At 43.0% G+C, this 14,396-nt stretch overlaps 1 protein-coding gene across 15 annotated transcripts in view; it reads left to right on the top strand.

Moving 5' to 3' along the window:
- Window positions 1-14,396, top strand: part of RGS7 (regulator of G protein signaling 7) — a 281,681-nt gene that overhangs the window by 237,683 nt on the left and 29,602 nt on the right. For all 15 annotated transcript variants that reach the window (XM_053300907.1, XM_053300896.1, XM_053300935.1 and 12 more), the window contains 3 exons: window positions 5,622-5,686; window positions 7,457-7,533; window positions 7,644-7,725. In XM_053300907.1, coding sequence (XP_053156882.1) covers window positions 5,622-5,686; window positions 7,457-7,533; window positions 7,644-7,725 — 224 coding nt within the window. The remainder of the gene's footprint in view (window positions 1-5,621; window positions 5,687-7,456; window positions 7,534-7,643; window positions 7,726-14,396) is intronic.

Here is a 14,396-nt window from a genome sequence, read left to right as displayed (position 1 = left end):
CCCATTCATATGCAACCAGGGCAGACCCTACTTAGCTATGGGGACAAGTCATGCTTGCTACCACAAGACCAGCTCTCCTACTCGTTATCCATGGTCCAGGCACTCGTGGTTTCATGTTTCCGTGGTCGGGCCATGTACACCCAGTCTTGTTATCTGTGGTTCTAAAAATAGTAAAAAATTCACCCATCTGCGGTTCCAGCTGGCTGGAAATGACTTTCAAGGTCATTTCCAGCCACCATTTTGCTGAACTGAGCCATTTTGTGGCTCTTTCTTTTAAAAATAATTCCCCCCACAATTTTTTGTAGAAAATCAGTGGAATTGGGAGTTCTAGGGGGCATTGCTGGACAGCTGGATACCTGGAAAGCATGGTGCATTACTTTGTTGCTCTTATTTCTGCCTCATCCCCACTTTTAAAGCCTTTTTTTAACCTTCAGGAACCAAATCCCCCAATCTCCATTCACTCAAGGTCTCATTATCCCTGGTTTCATTTTCCACGGTTGTAGATGGCCACCTGTATGTTCAGAGAGTCCCAAATCCCATAACTGGTATCTCCAGATAGGGCTAGGCAAGTCATCTGTCTGAAGAGCAGCTGCCCATCAATGTTTATTATTAAGCTAGATGTACCGATGGTCTGATTCAATTTGAGGCAGCTTTATATGCTCTTTTCATCAATACGTGACCTAATGTTGCATATGCCATCACCCCCACCCCCCACAAAGTTCTTTAATATCCTTAAGCACATTTCCAGGATCATTACAAAAATAAAGACATATGAAGGCTATTCACACACGCGTGCAAAACCGAGCTAAGGGAGCCTCGCCCGATTTCGCATGCACATATGAATATTCTCCATAATTCTTTATTTTTGTAAACCCACCTATGAAGCCTCCCCTCAAAATGGGGTAAAGGAGCGAGCGCTGTCCTAAACCCATCTGAGCAATCATGTGTCAGCCGTGGCTGCTTGCAACCGCGGCTGGCAGACTCGGGGAGAGGAATCCCCATAATGCACCACGCTCTTGTGTGGTACATTATTGGAGCTCTGGGGGTGGGGCGACATGAGGCATTGCGTCCTGGCAATCCACCCACCCAAGGAAGGCAGCCTGCTCATGTGTGGGGAGAAAAGCACTTTCAGGCTTCCTCCCCACAAATCGGGTAGCCCTTTCTCACTGGTTGTGAGAAAGGGCTCACTGTGTGCCTTGGGCAAACTATAGAAGTCTTGAGCACATCAAACACACCTTCAAAGCAGTCTGTTGTATGTGACAAAAATAGATGGATCCATAGCTTGTGCTTGCAGGATGGCACCATGTGCTGCTAAGTGCAACGAACTCAGCCTGCTTGTATAGCAATGGGTGTAGATCCACAGATATCGGTATATGTTATGCCCCCACCTGAGGACTCTGAAGAAGAATGGGGGGGGTAGTGGACTTACTGGGAAACAGGGAGACGTCTGAGGAGAGTCAGGTTCATGATCCGAGTGGGGAGGTATCCAAGACGGGCCAGGGTGAGCAGTTGCCCGAGGTCGAGCAGCGGTTGGAGGAGCCAATGGGGCAGAGTGCCCTTTGGAGGGAAGAGTTGGAGTCTGAGCAGGAGGTCGAGCAGCGGTTGTCTCCCAGAGAATGCAGGCAAGAGAAGTGTCAATGGCAGGTTATGGAGTTGAGAAGAAGCAGCTGATTATCGTCAAGAAGGCAGCAAGAGACTGTCTGAATTTATAACAGCTGCCAGGGGTGGAGAGGTAAATGTGACCTGTTGACTATAAATTCTGCAGTTTGTGCCCTGAGCGAATTGCTGGAGACAACGTGTCTAACCAGCCTTCATGACTGGATTGTGACCCTAGAATTCAGACTTTCGAGGTTCTGTTAGAAGGTCCAGTTTATTGGATTTTAGTTGGAACAGTGGTGCCCTGACTACTTGATTCTGAGTTCCAGGTGTGACTGGTTGCTCAGACCTGTTGTTTATCAGTAAAGCTGAAACCTGAGACGCTCTTACAACTGGCTACTGTGTCATTGATGATCGGTTAATCCAGCTTGGCAGGCTCAATATGCATCCATGTACTGATGCTCAGTGGCATGAATAGTCTGAAACCTCCATAATCTCTGCACAATGTGCATGAAGCTGCATATTGTGCGCGTGCGCACACACACACACACACACACATATATATATTCAGTTCCACCAAAAACTTGTGTCTCATGGTGGTTTACATAGAAGTTAAAACAATAAAACCCAAAGCTTGGGAGCTGTTATGGGGGAAAGGGTGGGCAGGCAATGTTTCTGCAGTAGCAGCAGCTAGTGGGAATCCTATTTAAAGGGCAAGTGATTTTTCTGCTCCCTGGAGAAGCAGCAGTGGGAGTCATAGAGGAGGAGCAGTCCTTTCTGGGAAAGGAATGACTGGTTGAAGTTCCATGAGCAACAATGGCAGCAGCGGCAGCAGAAGGAGGTGATCAATTGTGTTGGGACTACACTGTGTGCAGTTTTCATGGCATCAGGCTAGTGCTTCTATAGAGTTAGCCAAACAAACACCCTTTTTTGTTCTGGTCTGGAAGCACCGCAGGGAAGCTGTACTGTAGGTAAGAAAAGGTACATTTTCCTTCTTAGCAGAAGAGAAATGCTGTCAAATTAGCATTTCTTTCAGACACAATATAGCATCTTAGCAGCCTTTCCAAAAACAGTTTACATAGCAGAATAAGATTCTCCATTTTAAAAACTCTTTATATTTCACCATGCTCTGTAGGTATTACACTCCTTGTTAAAGAAGGAGGGTCATGTGAATTATTTGTTACAGGTTGGATTACACTATCAGTAATTATACATTTATTTGCTTCCAAACATCTTTCTGCTCCTTCTCCTCCAAATTTGTATGGTTTGTCTTTTAAAATATCAGAATGACAAATGGCAGGGTGGTAAAACAGGCTGCTGCTAAAAGTTTGTAAGACTATCTATGCAGCATAGAGTTTCATATTCATTAGTGGTTTTTACCACAGTTTAGATTGTCAGGCAACAATGAGCATTTTGCTGAAGTACACTTGCTTAAACCTCTAGATGGAGGTCAGGCATTGCAATCCCTCTCCACACATTTATATAATGCCTGAAATCTATGTTCTGGGTAGCAAGGATTAATACAGTTTGAAAGTCTGGAGCCTGTCTGAAGGCCAATTTTTTTGCAGCAAGTGCAGATACCATACTGGTGTTGTAAAGGCTAATCATTGTAAAGTGGAGATGTGCATCTCCAAATAGTGAGGAACACATGGTGGACAATCACAGCTCAGCAGCATGTGTCCCTAAGTGTGTGAAGTCTCCTCAACGTTTAGGCTGTTGAATGCGACAAACACTGCTTGTAGCAGTAGCAAGCATATTTATTTATTTATATTTAAGATTTGCCATATACAGGAGAACCTCACTATTCACGGTTCCGCACATCCACAGATGGTCTCAATGATACCCTTTTCCAGTACTCGCCATTTTGTTTCACAGAGCCCAGGAGGAGGCAGGAGGAGCCATTTTGTGGCTCATTTTAAGAAAAACGTGGACTCCCCCATGATTTTTTATGGTTTTGGGAGGCATTTTGCTCTTTGATGGGCATTCCTGGGCACATTGGGGACCCACAAGCAGACCACAGTCAGTTTCAGGCCATTTTGGGGCCATTTTGCCACTTAAAATTTTCTTAGAACCTAACCTCCCTTTCCCCATAGCCCTGGGTGACTCTGGGCCAGTCACTTCTCTCTCAGCCTAACCTACTTCACAGGGTTGTTGTGAGGAGAAACATAAGTATGTAGTACACCACTCTGGGCTCCTTGGAGGAAGAGTGGGATATAAATGCAAAATAATAATAATAATAATTACTCACGGTTCCATTACTCGCAGCAGTAGGCGAGGAACAGAACCCACACTAACGAGGTTCTCCTGTAAAGTATAAATATGGCAAGTGTAAATTTGCCATATAAATTGTAAATGACTTTCAGCTCCCTTTCAGAGATATATTTCAGAAAGGGGAAAGTGGCATGAGTTTGCACCAAACTATAAAGCAATTTGGGAGAAGCTTTACTGATGCATCCACAGTCTTCTCACTCTGGACTGAGGCTAACCTCTCTACCCTGTCTAGAGAAAGGAGAAATTTTATTCTCCCATCCTAGCAGTTAGGGCTTTATGGAGGAAATATGTTGCAGAAGGGCTCAGAATTTGTTTTGTAGACTTTCTGTCTTCTCATTAGAGAAGGCCACTTTCTAACTCCTCATTAGAAATGTAAGCAACCCTGTAATCTTAAAATGGTCTTTTATGCCAAATAGGTGGCATATGGTACAGATGGATCCTTCTCTCAATCTGGCACCAATTAGCCTTTAGAAAAATATATGCCACCAAAATATTATGTACCCAGGAGGGACACAGGCAAAAAACACTTGAGGTCCTTGTTCTGTTGCAAGCAGTGTTCAACATGCAGGATATTTGACTGGGGTGCATCTCAGAATCCATTACCTCTGTAACATATTTGAACTTCCTCTTATACTTGCAATCAAGGTGACTTAAAATGGCAGAAGTATAAATGTTTCTGACTTGTACAAATCTGGGGTTCCTCCCCAAGTAACAATAACACACTGAGGCTGTTCTTGTGCACAGCCTAACCTAGGTTAAGGAAGCCCAGCCTGGGTTAGGCTGAGCTTGAGAACCACTGGGATCAGGCCTGATCCCAGCAGGGCAGCACCACCTAGCCTGTCTTTTTCACCTTGCTTTTTGTTGGGGTTAAGGTCGCCAGAGCACCATTAAACCCAGCTCCCTGGTTGTGTGTGAGCTTGGGCAGCTTCCAGCCTGGCCACACACAGAGACGGATGCCTAGAGCACCCATCTCCTGTGGGAATCCCCCAGTGCACCACTCTCAGCATGCAGTGCATTGTGGGATACCCAGAGGCCGAGTCGCAGTGCTGCTTGTCTGGGAGCATGGTCTTTGCTCCCAGCAATATGTGTGTGATCGTCTAGGGGGTAAGATTTGTGCAACCTTCCCCCTGCCCGCCTGCTCCCCCGCCTGCCCAGTTGTGTGAATAGCCCCACTGGCTAACATCTAGACTGACAAAGTGCTTGTGGAACGAACAAAGTTGTGCGAATTCAAGAAAACTGCATGGCTACACAAAGTCAAGGAGTTGCCTGAAATTTCACTTCTGCCTGTTGTGCACAAGTTCCCTGCAAAGCACATGAGATGTACCACAGATTGCGCACCTTGTTGCACAAATGTAAAATCCGAGCTCTAGATTTAGTGCAGTAGCCTTGCACTAGTGCAACACATTTGCACAAGCACTTTGTTAGTCTGGATTTTAGCCCATGCATATAACCTGGCTGTAGTCCATAGATGTCCTTACCTAAGAAGAACAGGCTTTGCTCTTAGCTGAAACCAAAATGAATACAGAAGCACATAGAATTACTGAATTATTGCCCTTGACAACCCATTACATGTGAAAAACAGCCTTGTTTGAATAAACCCTTCGAGCCTTTGAAATTGAAACCCAGGATAGAGACAAAATGGTCAGGAACCTCTGATTGAATGCAAAGCATATGAAGCCTGTAGATCTTGATGTCTGAGGTTTCAGTTAGTGTCTGAGATAGCAAGAAATGATTGATTATTTTTTGTGTTCCAGCGGTTTACCTCTGCAAGCGAACAATGCAAAACAAAGCACGGCTTGAGCTAGCAGACTATGAAGCAGTAAGTACCTGGGGCCTTTCCTGAACCTGAGATGTCAAATAAATGAGACTCTGAGACTCAGTGTGCAGGGAACATGTCCACAGCCTTTTGTTTTCTAAATCTCTGCTCCTGAAAAATTTAAGTTCAGGAACTGTCACCCACCTGTAGGTGTACCAGAAGTGGTACTCCAGTGTTAGTGCTTCCAAGTCTATGCGCTACAAGGAACTACACAGTCGGCCACATTACATTGTGCTAAGAAAGAGGCAGAGAGACTTTGCAAAACAGAGATCTTATCATTCCAATGTTCACAGAGTTACAATCAAGACCCCATGAAGCCCAATCCCGTGCATGTTTACTCAGAAGGAAGTACCAATAATCCACTGGAGCTTACTTCCAAGGAAATGTGCATAGGGTTGCTGGCTTAGCAACTTTGAAAGTTCACCAATAGCCAAGGCTTATGTTTGCCCATGTAGTCGATACCCATGCTGGCCTCTGCGGATCCTGAACCAAAAAGCTGCGACACTGAACAAAAAAAGAGAGAGATCAGATATTATTATATGGTTTACACAGGAGTGTGAGTGTTTTTCCCCTCATTGTGGGTGCATGGATTGGCAAGCCAATACATGGGCTTGATGCCGACTCATGTACCTGTGTGCACTTAAACTTCACTGCAAACAGTATGTGTTTATCCACTGCTAAGAAATTATCTCAGTGAATGCAAAATACTGCTCCAAGTTGACCATATAAGAATGTTCTGTACTAGGCTACAGAACAGTTTACTAGAGTGCACCTCTTTAGGATTCTGTTGTGAAGAGTGCAGGCTAGAATTTTTGACATCAGTTTCATAACTGGATTCATTTGTATTAGCCCCAGTGTAATAGCTAGAACGAAATGTCTGGAGTGAGAAGGCCAAATTCGATGTTCAGTTTCACTAGCATAAATGCAGAAGTGCCGTATTGTAGCTATAGGGGCTCATCCAGAACATCTCAGGGTTTTATGCTTTTAACTCAGCTAATTTCCACATGCCTGGATCTAAAATTATAATGTAGGAATGTTCTGAGAAAAGCACAAGTATGCCAAGAAACTGGAGAAAAAGAAAAGAGGAGTATTCCTCCAGTTTCTCATCATATCTGTGTTTTTCTCAGAAGTACAGTAAATTCCATATAACAAATCAGTATAGATTCATAGATGACATTTATGTCACTATTTTTAGATGTGGGATTAGCCTGTGAGAACAAGTCCTTGTTGACCTAACCAGCTATGTTCTGACCCAACTATATCTTGTCAACATGGGTGCTCCAGTGTGCACAGAGTGCTCTACCCAGTGCCCCATCCCCAAAAGTTTTCTCATCCAGTTCAGTGAAAGTGAAATCTCTGTACATACAAAGGAATATCAGAGGAGTGGAGGACCATGAGACTTTAGACTGGCACATTTCCATGAGGGATGATCATTAGTATCTTAGCATATACCTATGAGTCGTACAACATCAGCAGGAAAGTACAACATGAATCTGCTTTTTTTAAAATAGTGAAATTTAAATCATCTCAGGCATATCTATTTTCAGATTCCCCAGAGGTCTTTCCGCTTTTATCATTAAAAGTGTCGTCTAAACAATGTCACTCCAATAATCATTTGACACTTACACAGAATGTAGCAGGAGCTTTTAATGTGGATCAATGAGAATGTCGAGCAAGCTACAGCCGCCCAGCGGAACAGTTGCTTGAAAAAAACCTGTAGAACATTTTTTAAAAGCTACCCTAGAAACTTGCTAATATGTGGTATGTTTTCAGGAAAGCTTGGCCAGGTTACAGCGAGCATTTGCACGGAAATGGGAGTTTATTTTTATGCAAGCAGAAGCACAAGCAAAGTGAGTTCCCTCACAATACTGAAGTATTGTTGCTGGATTTTTCACCTGCCCTCTGATGAGGTATTTCAATTCACATTCTTTATGTTACATATCTACTCCATCATCGACAGAGTGGACAAGAAAAGGGACAAAATAGAGAGGAAAATCCTTGATAGCCAGGAGAGAGCATTTTGGGATGTACACCGGCCAGTGGTATGTAAATTAATGGATCTTTGTCAGTATCTAAATCTACAAGTAATAATGCACAAGATGGTCAATTAGTATCTCTCTGGGGCTTGGAGGAATTTCTCTGATTTTGCTGACTGCATGTGGCTAGATTTTTGCTCACATTGACCTGTCTGGGGTTTGGAGGTTGACCTGTCCCCAGATGCTTGCTCTCATGAGCAAACAGGATATTACATGTGAGCTGGCACATTACACTTACCAGCTGGCAGGAACGTCTGACATTTTGGAGTGTGGAACATGATATCATAGTTGCTTTTGACCAACAAGTATGATATTTCAATGCACATCATACGTTCGCTCATAATTGGTATAAGCAAAAACATATTATCTAAACCAACCACGTATCTTGTCGTTTTCAATATGGTCACCTAATCTCTTACATTTCACTTTTCCTGCTTGCATAGTTTGCTTTTCACGAAAAGCAATGACATTGGCCAACATACTGACTAACACTGCATGCACACAAAGCTACTGTGCTAGCACAAAGCTGTTGAACCACCTAGTTGCCTAACTAAGGTGGTTCTATGCTTGCAGTGTTCATTCAAGTCAGGTATTGCATGAGTGTAAACATGTTTGTGCTTGCACAGCAAAGTGCACAACCTGTGGTATGCCTCTTATGTATGTATGTATGTATGTATGTATGTATGTATGTATGTATTTATTTGATTTATATACCGCCCTTCCGAAATGGCTCAGGGAGGTTTACAATTAAAACAGAAAACATTAAAAACAATTAAAACAGAGATACAAATATAAATACCAATTTAAAACAACTTAAAAAACAATTAAACTATCAAAACAATTAAAACCCTGAAAACCAGGTATTAAAACAATTAAAACTGATTAAAAACCCTGAAAGGCCAGGCCAAACAGACAGGTTTTAAGGGCTCTCTTGAAGGACAGCAAAGAATCAAGATTACGAATTTCCGCTGGGAGTGCATTCCACAGTCCAGGAGCAGCTGCAGAGAAGGCCCGCCTCTGAGTCGTCACCAAACGAACCGGTGACAACTGGAGACGGACCTCCCCAGATGACCTTAACGTGCGGTGGGGATCATGTAAAAGAAGGCGCTCTCTAAGATATCTTGGATCCAAGCCGTTCAGGGCTTTAAAGGTAATAACCAGCACTTTGTATTTTGCCCGGAAACATATTGGCAGCCAGTGTAACTGTTTTAAAACAGGCATCATATGGTCTCTCCGGGTTGCCCCAGAGACCAATCTGGCTGCTGCATTCTGAACTAACTGAAGTTTCCGGACTACGTACAAAGGCAGCCCCACGTAGAGCGCATTGCAATAGTCAAGCCGGGAGGTTACCAGCTGATGCACCACTGTTTTGGGGTCATCCTCTTCGAGGAATGGGTGCAGCTGTCGAATCAGCCGGAGCTGATAGAAAGCACTCCTGGCCATGGCCTCCACCTGAGATACCAGGGTGAGGCCTGGGTCCAGGAGTACTCCCAAGCTACGCATCTGTTCCTTCTGGGGGAGTGTAACCCCATCCAGCACAGGAAGATCTAACTCACCCTTCAGATTCTGAGCCCCCACAATGAGCACCTCCGTCTTGCTTGGATTCAGCTTCAATTTGTTCTCCCTCATCCAGCCCATTACTGCCTGTAGGCAGGCATTTAGAGAATGAGTGCCATTTCCTGGGGATGAAAAAGAGAAGTAGATTTGGGTGTCATCAGCATACTGATAACACCCAGCACCAAACCTCCTGATGACCTCACCCAGCGGTTTCATGTAGATGTTAAAAAGCATTGGTGACAAAATGGAGCCCTGAGGGACTCCATATAACAGCTCCCGTTTTGAGGAGCAACTATCCCGAGAGATAGGAATGGAACCACTGCAAAGCAGTGCCCCCTATCCCCAAGTCCCCCAGGCGATCCAGAAGGATACCATGGTCGATGGTATCGAACGCCACCGAGAGATCCAGAAGAACCAGCAGAGTCACACTCCCTCTGTCAATTCCCCAGTAAAGGTCACCCATCAGGCCGACCAAGGCTGTCTCAACTCCATAGCCCGTTCTAAAGCCAGTTTGAAATGCGTCTAGATAATCAGTTTCCTCCAAGACTGCCTGGAGCTGGTCAGCCACCACCCTCTCAATCACCTTGCCCAACCAAGGGAGATTGGAGATTGGCCTGTAGCTGTCCATCGCTAAGGGGTCCAAGGAAGGCTTCTTTAAGAGTGGTCTAATCATTTCCTCCTTCAGGCAGGGGGGCACCCTACCATCCCTCAGCGATGCATTTATGATATTAATTAGGCCATCTCCAACAATCTCCCTGCTAGGTAGAAGCAGCCAAGTCGGGCAAGGATCCAGAGAACAGGTGGTATGCCGCACCGCCCCAAGCAGCTTGTCCACATCCTCAGGAGTCACAGATTGAAACTGATCCAACCTAACACTGCAAGAAGGATTGCTGGACACCTCCTCCATAGACCTTGCAGAAATAGTGGAGTCCAAGTCAGCCCGAATACAGGAGATCTTATTTGCAAAGAACCCATTAAAGGCATCACAGCAGAGCAACCCTGGGGACTGATTGGAAGTATAAGGAGGAGAAACCAAACTCCTTACAACCCGGGATAGCTCCGCCGAGCGTGAACCTGCAGCTGCAATGCGCACAGACCAGAATGTCTTTTTCGCTGCGCGCACTGCCACCGCATAAGCCTTCAAATGGGTCACGTGCTGAATCCTGTCAGATTCAAACCGAGTTCTCCTCCACTTGCGCTCTAGTCGCCTACCCTTTTGCAAGGAACTTTTGCAAGGAACTTTTGCACAAGAACACAACTGTGAAAATCCCTATGATTTAGCACTAGCGCATTGTCTTTTTGCAGTAGCACAACTTTGTTCATTGCACAAGTGCAGCATTAGTCAGGCTGTCAGCCAATAAATGTCCCAAAGATGGCAACAAATTCTAAACACAGATACACACATGCACAAATTGTGATTTATTGCACAGATGATGTGCTCTTAAATCAATTGCACAGAATGGGGAAGGACGTGTAATAGTCCAGTACTGAATGCAACAGCAAGATTTGTCAACTATTTGCTTGGGGGCGCTTTGTTGAAAAAAGCCCAGCAATATGCAAAGCAGCAGGTTGGTCAGCCTATTTCATTTTAGCTAAGATCCGAACTAACATAAAAACAAATAAACTGGAAATCCTGCCATCATGAAAATTACATATTCACTTTTGCAAATGTCCTGAATGTACAATAGCGTATTTCAGCGAGGTGAAAATATGTATGGAAATAATTGTGGATGTTTCACACATCCCTATTGCTAATTCAAATGCAAAATGTTCCTTACATAGCCATACACAAAGGGACACACAAAAGATAACTGTGGATATCAAATTTTAAATTTCCACGGCTGACATTCTGACTAATGAAGTAAGGACACAGTGGGAGGCTTCCCTTGTACCACAGTGCACGTGTGACCGAAGAGTTATTTTTGCACAGAGTACTGGTGGCAGGGAAGGTCAGCAAGAATTGACTCCCCATCCCCCCACATGTGTGTGTGCTCGTGCTACAGTAGTGGGGAAAGCCACCAGCTATGTTATGAGCAGCCTCCCACTGTGAGAACACAGCTCTTGCTGTGTCCTTGCTTCATTCGTCAGGATGTCAGCCAGCATGAATAAGCATTTAATTCACTGTAACTTTTTAATTTTTTAAAAAAGCTCTTCTTTAAGCTATTTGAATATTTTGGTTGTTTCTCAAGGAGTGGAAAAGCACTATATGCAATGGCGAGTTTTTCATTAACAAAAAAAGACACTAGACTTTTAGAAAACTGGGGAGATTTGGTTTGGATGTACTAGGAGAAGAACATGCAACAGGAAGCTGCTCCAGATGGTGAGTGGGGCTTACAACAGCATGAGCATAGAGCACAATTTTCTGCCCTTGGTGCAGAGCCAAAAGAAGGGGAGAAGAACAAAGAAATATTCTGCATACTGTGACCTATCTGAATAATGATCGAGAGAGTCAACACCTAAAATTGTTTCTCTTTTATTTTGATATAAATATAGCTTTCTGCTTTGAGAGGATATAGATCCAGGTCCAAAATCTTGCTCCATCATAATGATCACTATGCAACCTAATAGCCTTACATGTGAGAATAAATAACTCTTGAAAATGGTATCGAAGTGAATATATTAACACAATGATAATGCTATTTTCCAATTTGTAGATATGTGTAGGAATATCTGTGCATTTATCTGTATGGCATGGAGCAAATGAACTATGGACTTGATCCACAGATGCATGCCTTGAAAACGTTGCTGGATGTGACTTGTACTGGGATAGTTTTATGAGAATTTGCAATGACATCTGCATTCAGGTGTACAGATGCATTGCCCTTGGTTTCAGTCAGCCTGCCTGGGCAGACAGAGGAGCATTCCCATTCACCCATTTCTGCATGTGCCAGACTTGTGCCTGTCGAAGTGGATCTGTGCATCTGCTTTGCCCATTTTGCAGTAAAGAGAATTCAAAAAAGAATTAAGGAAATCTCTTCCTTGAAAACCTAAGGGACTTTTATTTAATGTTTTAGTAAAAGAATCTTCACACATAACCTGAGTTAAGAACAGAATTTCCACTAAACAGAAGGCATATTAGACCTCCCCTTTTTGCTGCAGGATGTTTACTTCCTTGTTACTTAGGAAGTAAACAAAGAAGAATGGCACATAGCTAAATAAAAATTTGAAAACAAGTAGAAGAATGAGTAATCAGGGGAAACAGTTCTCTCTCTCTAGGTAAATGACTGAGGTGTGCCTGTGATAGGTTGAATATGAAATAAAGGTCACTTCAGTTTTAGAGATTTTTCAATATGTGTGTTCCCCGCCCCCTTTCTTTCTTGTTATTAGTGACAGTGAAAAAGCAAGTTGACTTAAAATTAATGTAGATCTTTCTTCCACAATTTGTATTCATATTGGTTCTTGGCAACAGTATCCATGCTGGTATCTAGTAAGTCTTATAGTTTGAGTCCCGTGTATTATTGTTGTTATTATTATTTATTCGATTTCTATACCATCCTTCCAAAAATGGCTCAGGACAGTTTACACAGAGAAATAATAAATAAATAAGATGGATCCCTGTCCCCAAAGGGCTCACAATTTAAATAGCAACATCATATAGACACCAGCAACAGTCACTGGAGGTACTGTGCTGGGGTGGAAAGGGCCAGTTACTTCCTCCCTGCTAAATAATGAGAATCACCAGATTAAAAGGTGCCTCTTTGCCAAGTTAGCACGGGTTTAGCATGGGTTAACTGTTTAGACTTTATTCCATTTCTTTACAACACCAGATCCAATTCCTGCTCTATCGGAGTCAGTGAATTCAGCTGTGAGCTTTCTATCAGTTCAACTGATAGAAATAAATAAATAAATAAATAAATAAATAAATAAATAAATAAATAAATGGCTAAACATACGCTGTAGGCCTGCAGTTTTACCTCCAAGTTTTCCTCTATACTAGAAATTCTATTCATTCAAAGAATGCCCTTAATATGAACAATTAATATTTCTTATGGTTCAGTTTCTAAATAGCGTTTTTCTCCATATGTATAGACCATTTATAAACATATTGGTTGATGCTTACTAGTATCTTCAAACATTCAGATATCGTCTGGAAATTGCAAGCAGGCTAAAAGGGTTAGCTTGTACCAAATCATTCCATTAATGGTGGTATAATGGATCTTTATATCAACTGGAAACTATTTAAATGTCGCCGTCCTTGCTCCCCAAATGATGTTAACAACAAAATTTTGCCCTTTGCTATCAAGCCCAGTAGGATGAGTGAGATGGCACCAGTCCAGGAGGAGGTGGAAATCGCAATAAAACAATAAAACTCAATTACTATATAATTAAATATCTAACATGTAATGGATATTAATTCTTCATTCTCTGAACCATTTGCTCTTTTAACATGATTCACTCCTGTAACAGCAAACATAATGGCAAAATAGAGCACAGCAGACATAGTGGCATAATAGAACACATCACAGGATGTAAAGCATCTTAATCTTTGCAGCACTCTAGGTAAATGTCAGAGCGGGGCGGGGGTGGAGGATAAATAAATTTCCTGATATGGTCAAGTCATCCATTCAAAATTTCATGGTTTGTCATGCTTCAAAGCAGCAGCATGTGCCAAATTGCCTTAACACCATTTAAATCTGTGTTCTGAGGAATGTAAATAGCAGCCTGCCTTTAAGCAGATATTCAACATTTCATTTTGCATTCCCTGCCCCCTAATTATGCACTGCTCTATTTCATAATCACATTGATCATAGAAAAGAGTGACGATGTGAGTCATACTTCCGCAGGAAAATTGATCTCCCAAGAAACAAGTCTGGTTGGAGATAATCAACACAGCCAAGGACCAGATATGGGTTAACCATCAGTGTATTCTTTCTTCTGATGTTGGATGAATTGCTGGATGGCAATTTTGAGTCATTCAAACTGCTTCTCTGGGAAGTGGTGTTCATAGCACAGCAAACTGCTTTACCTTACATGTCTCACAGCTTCCCGACATTGGTCAAGAGTGCTTCATGGGACTACTCATGAAAGGCTATGTTTTGAAGATCCACCTTGCACAAACAGGTGCCATCTTCTGAAATTCTTTGAAGATTCAGAATGTCCAAAGTTGTCTTTGCGTGCCT

This window comes from Hemicordylus capensis, chromosome 1 (assembly GCF_027244095.1).
Source record: "Hemicordylus capensis ecotype Gifberg chromosome 1, rHemCap1.1.pri, whole genome shotgun sequence".
In the NCBI taxonomy this organism is placed as follows: Eukaryota; Metazoa; Chordata; class Lepidosauria; order Squamata; family Cordylidae; genus Hemicordylus; species Hemicordylus capensis.
This window is presented reverse-complemented; position numbering and strand designations above follow the sequence as displayed.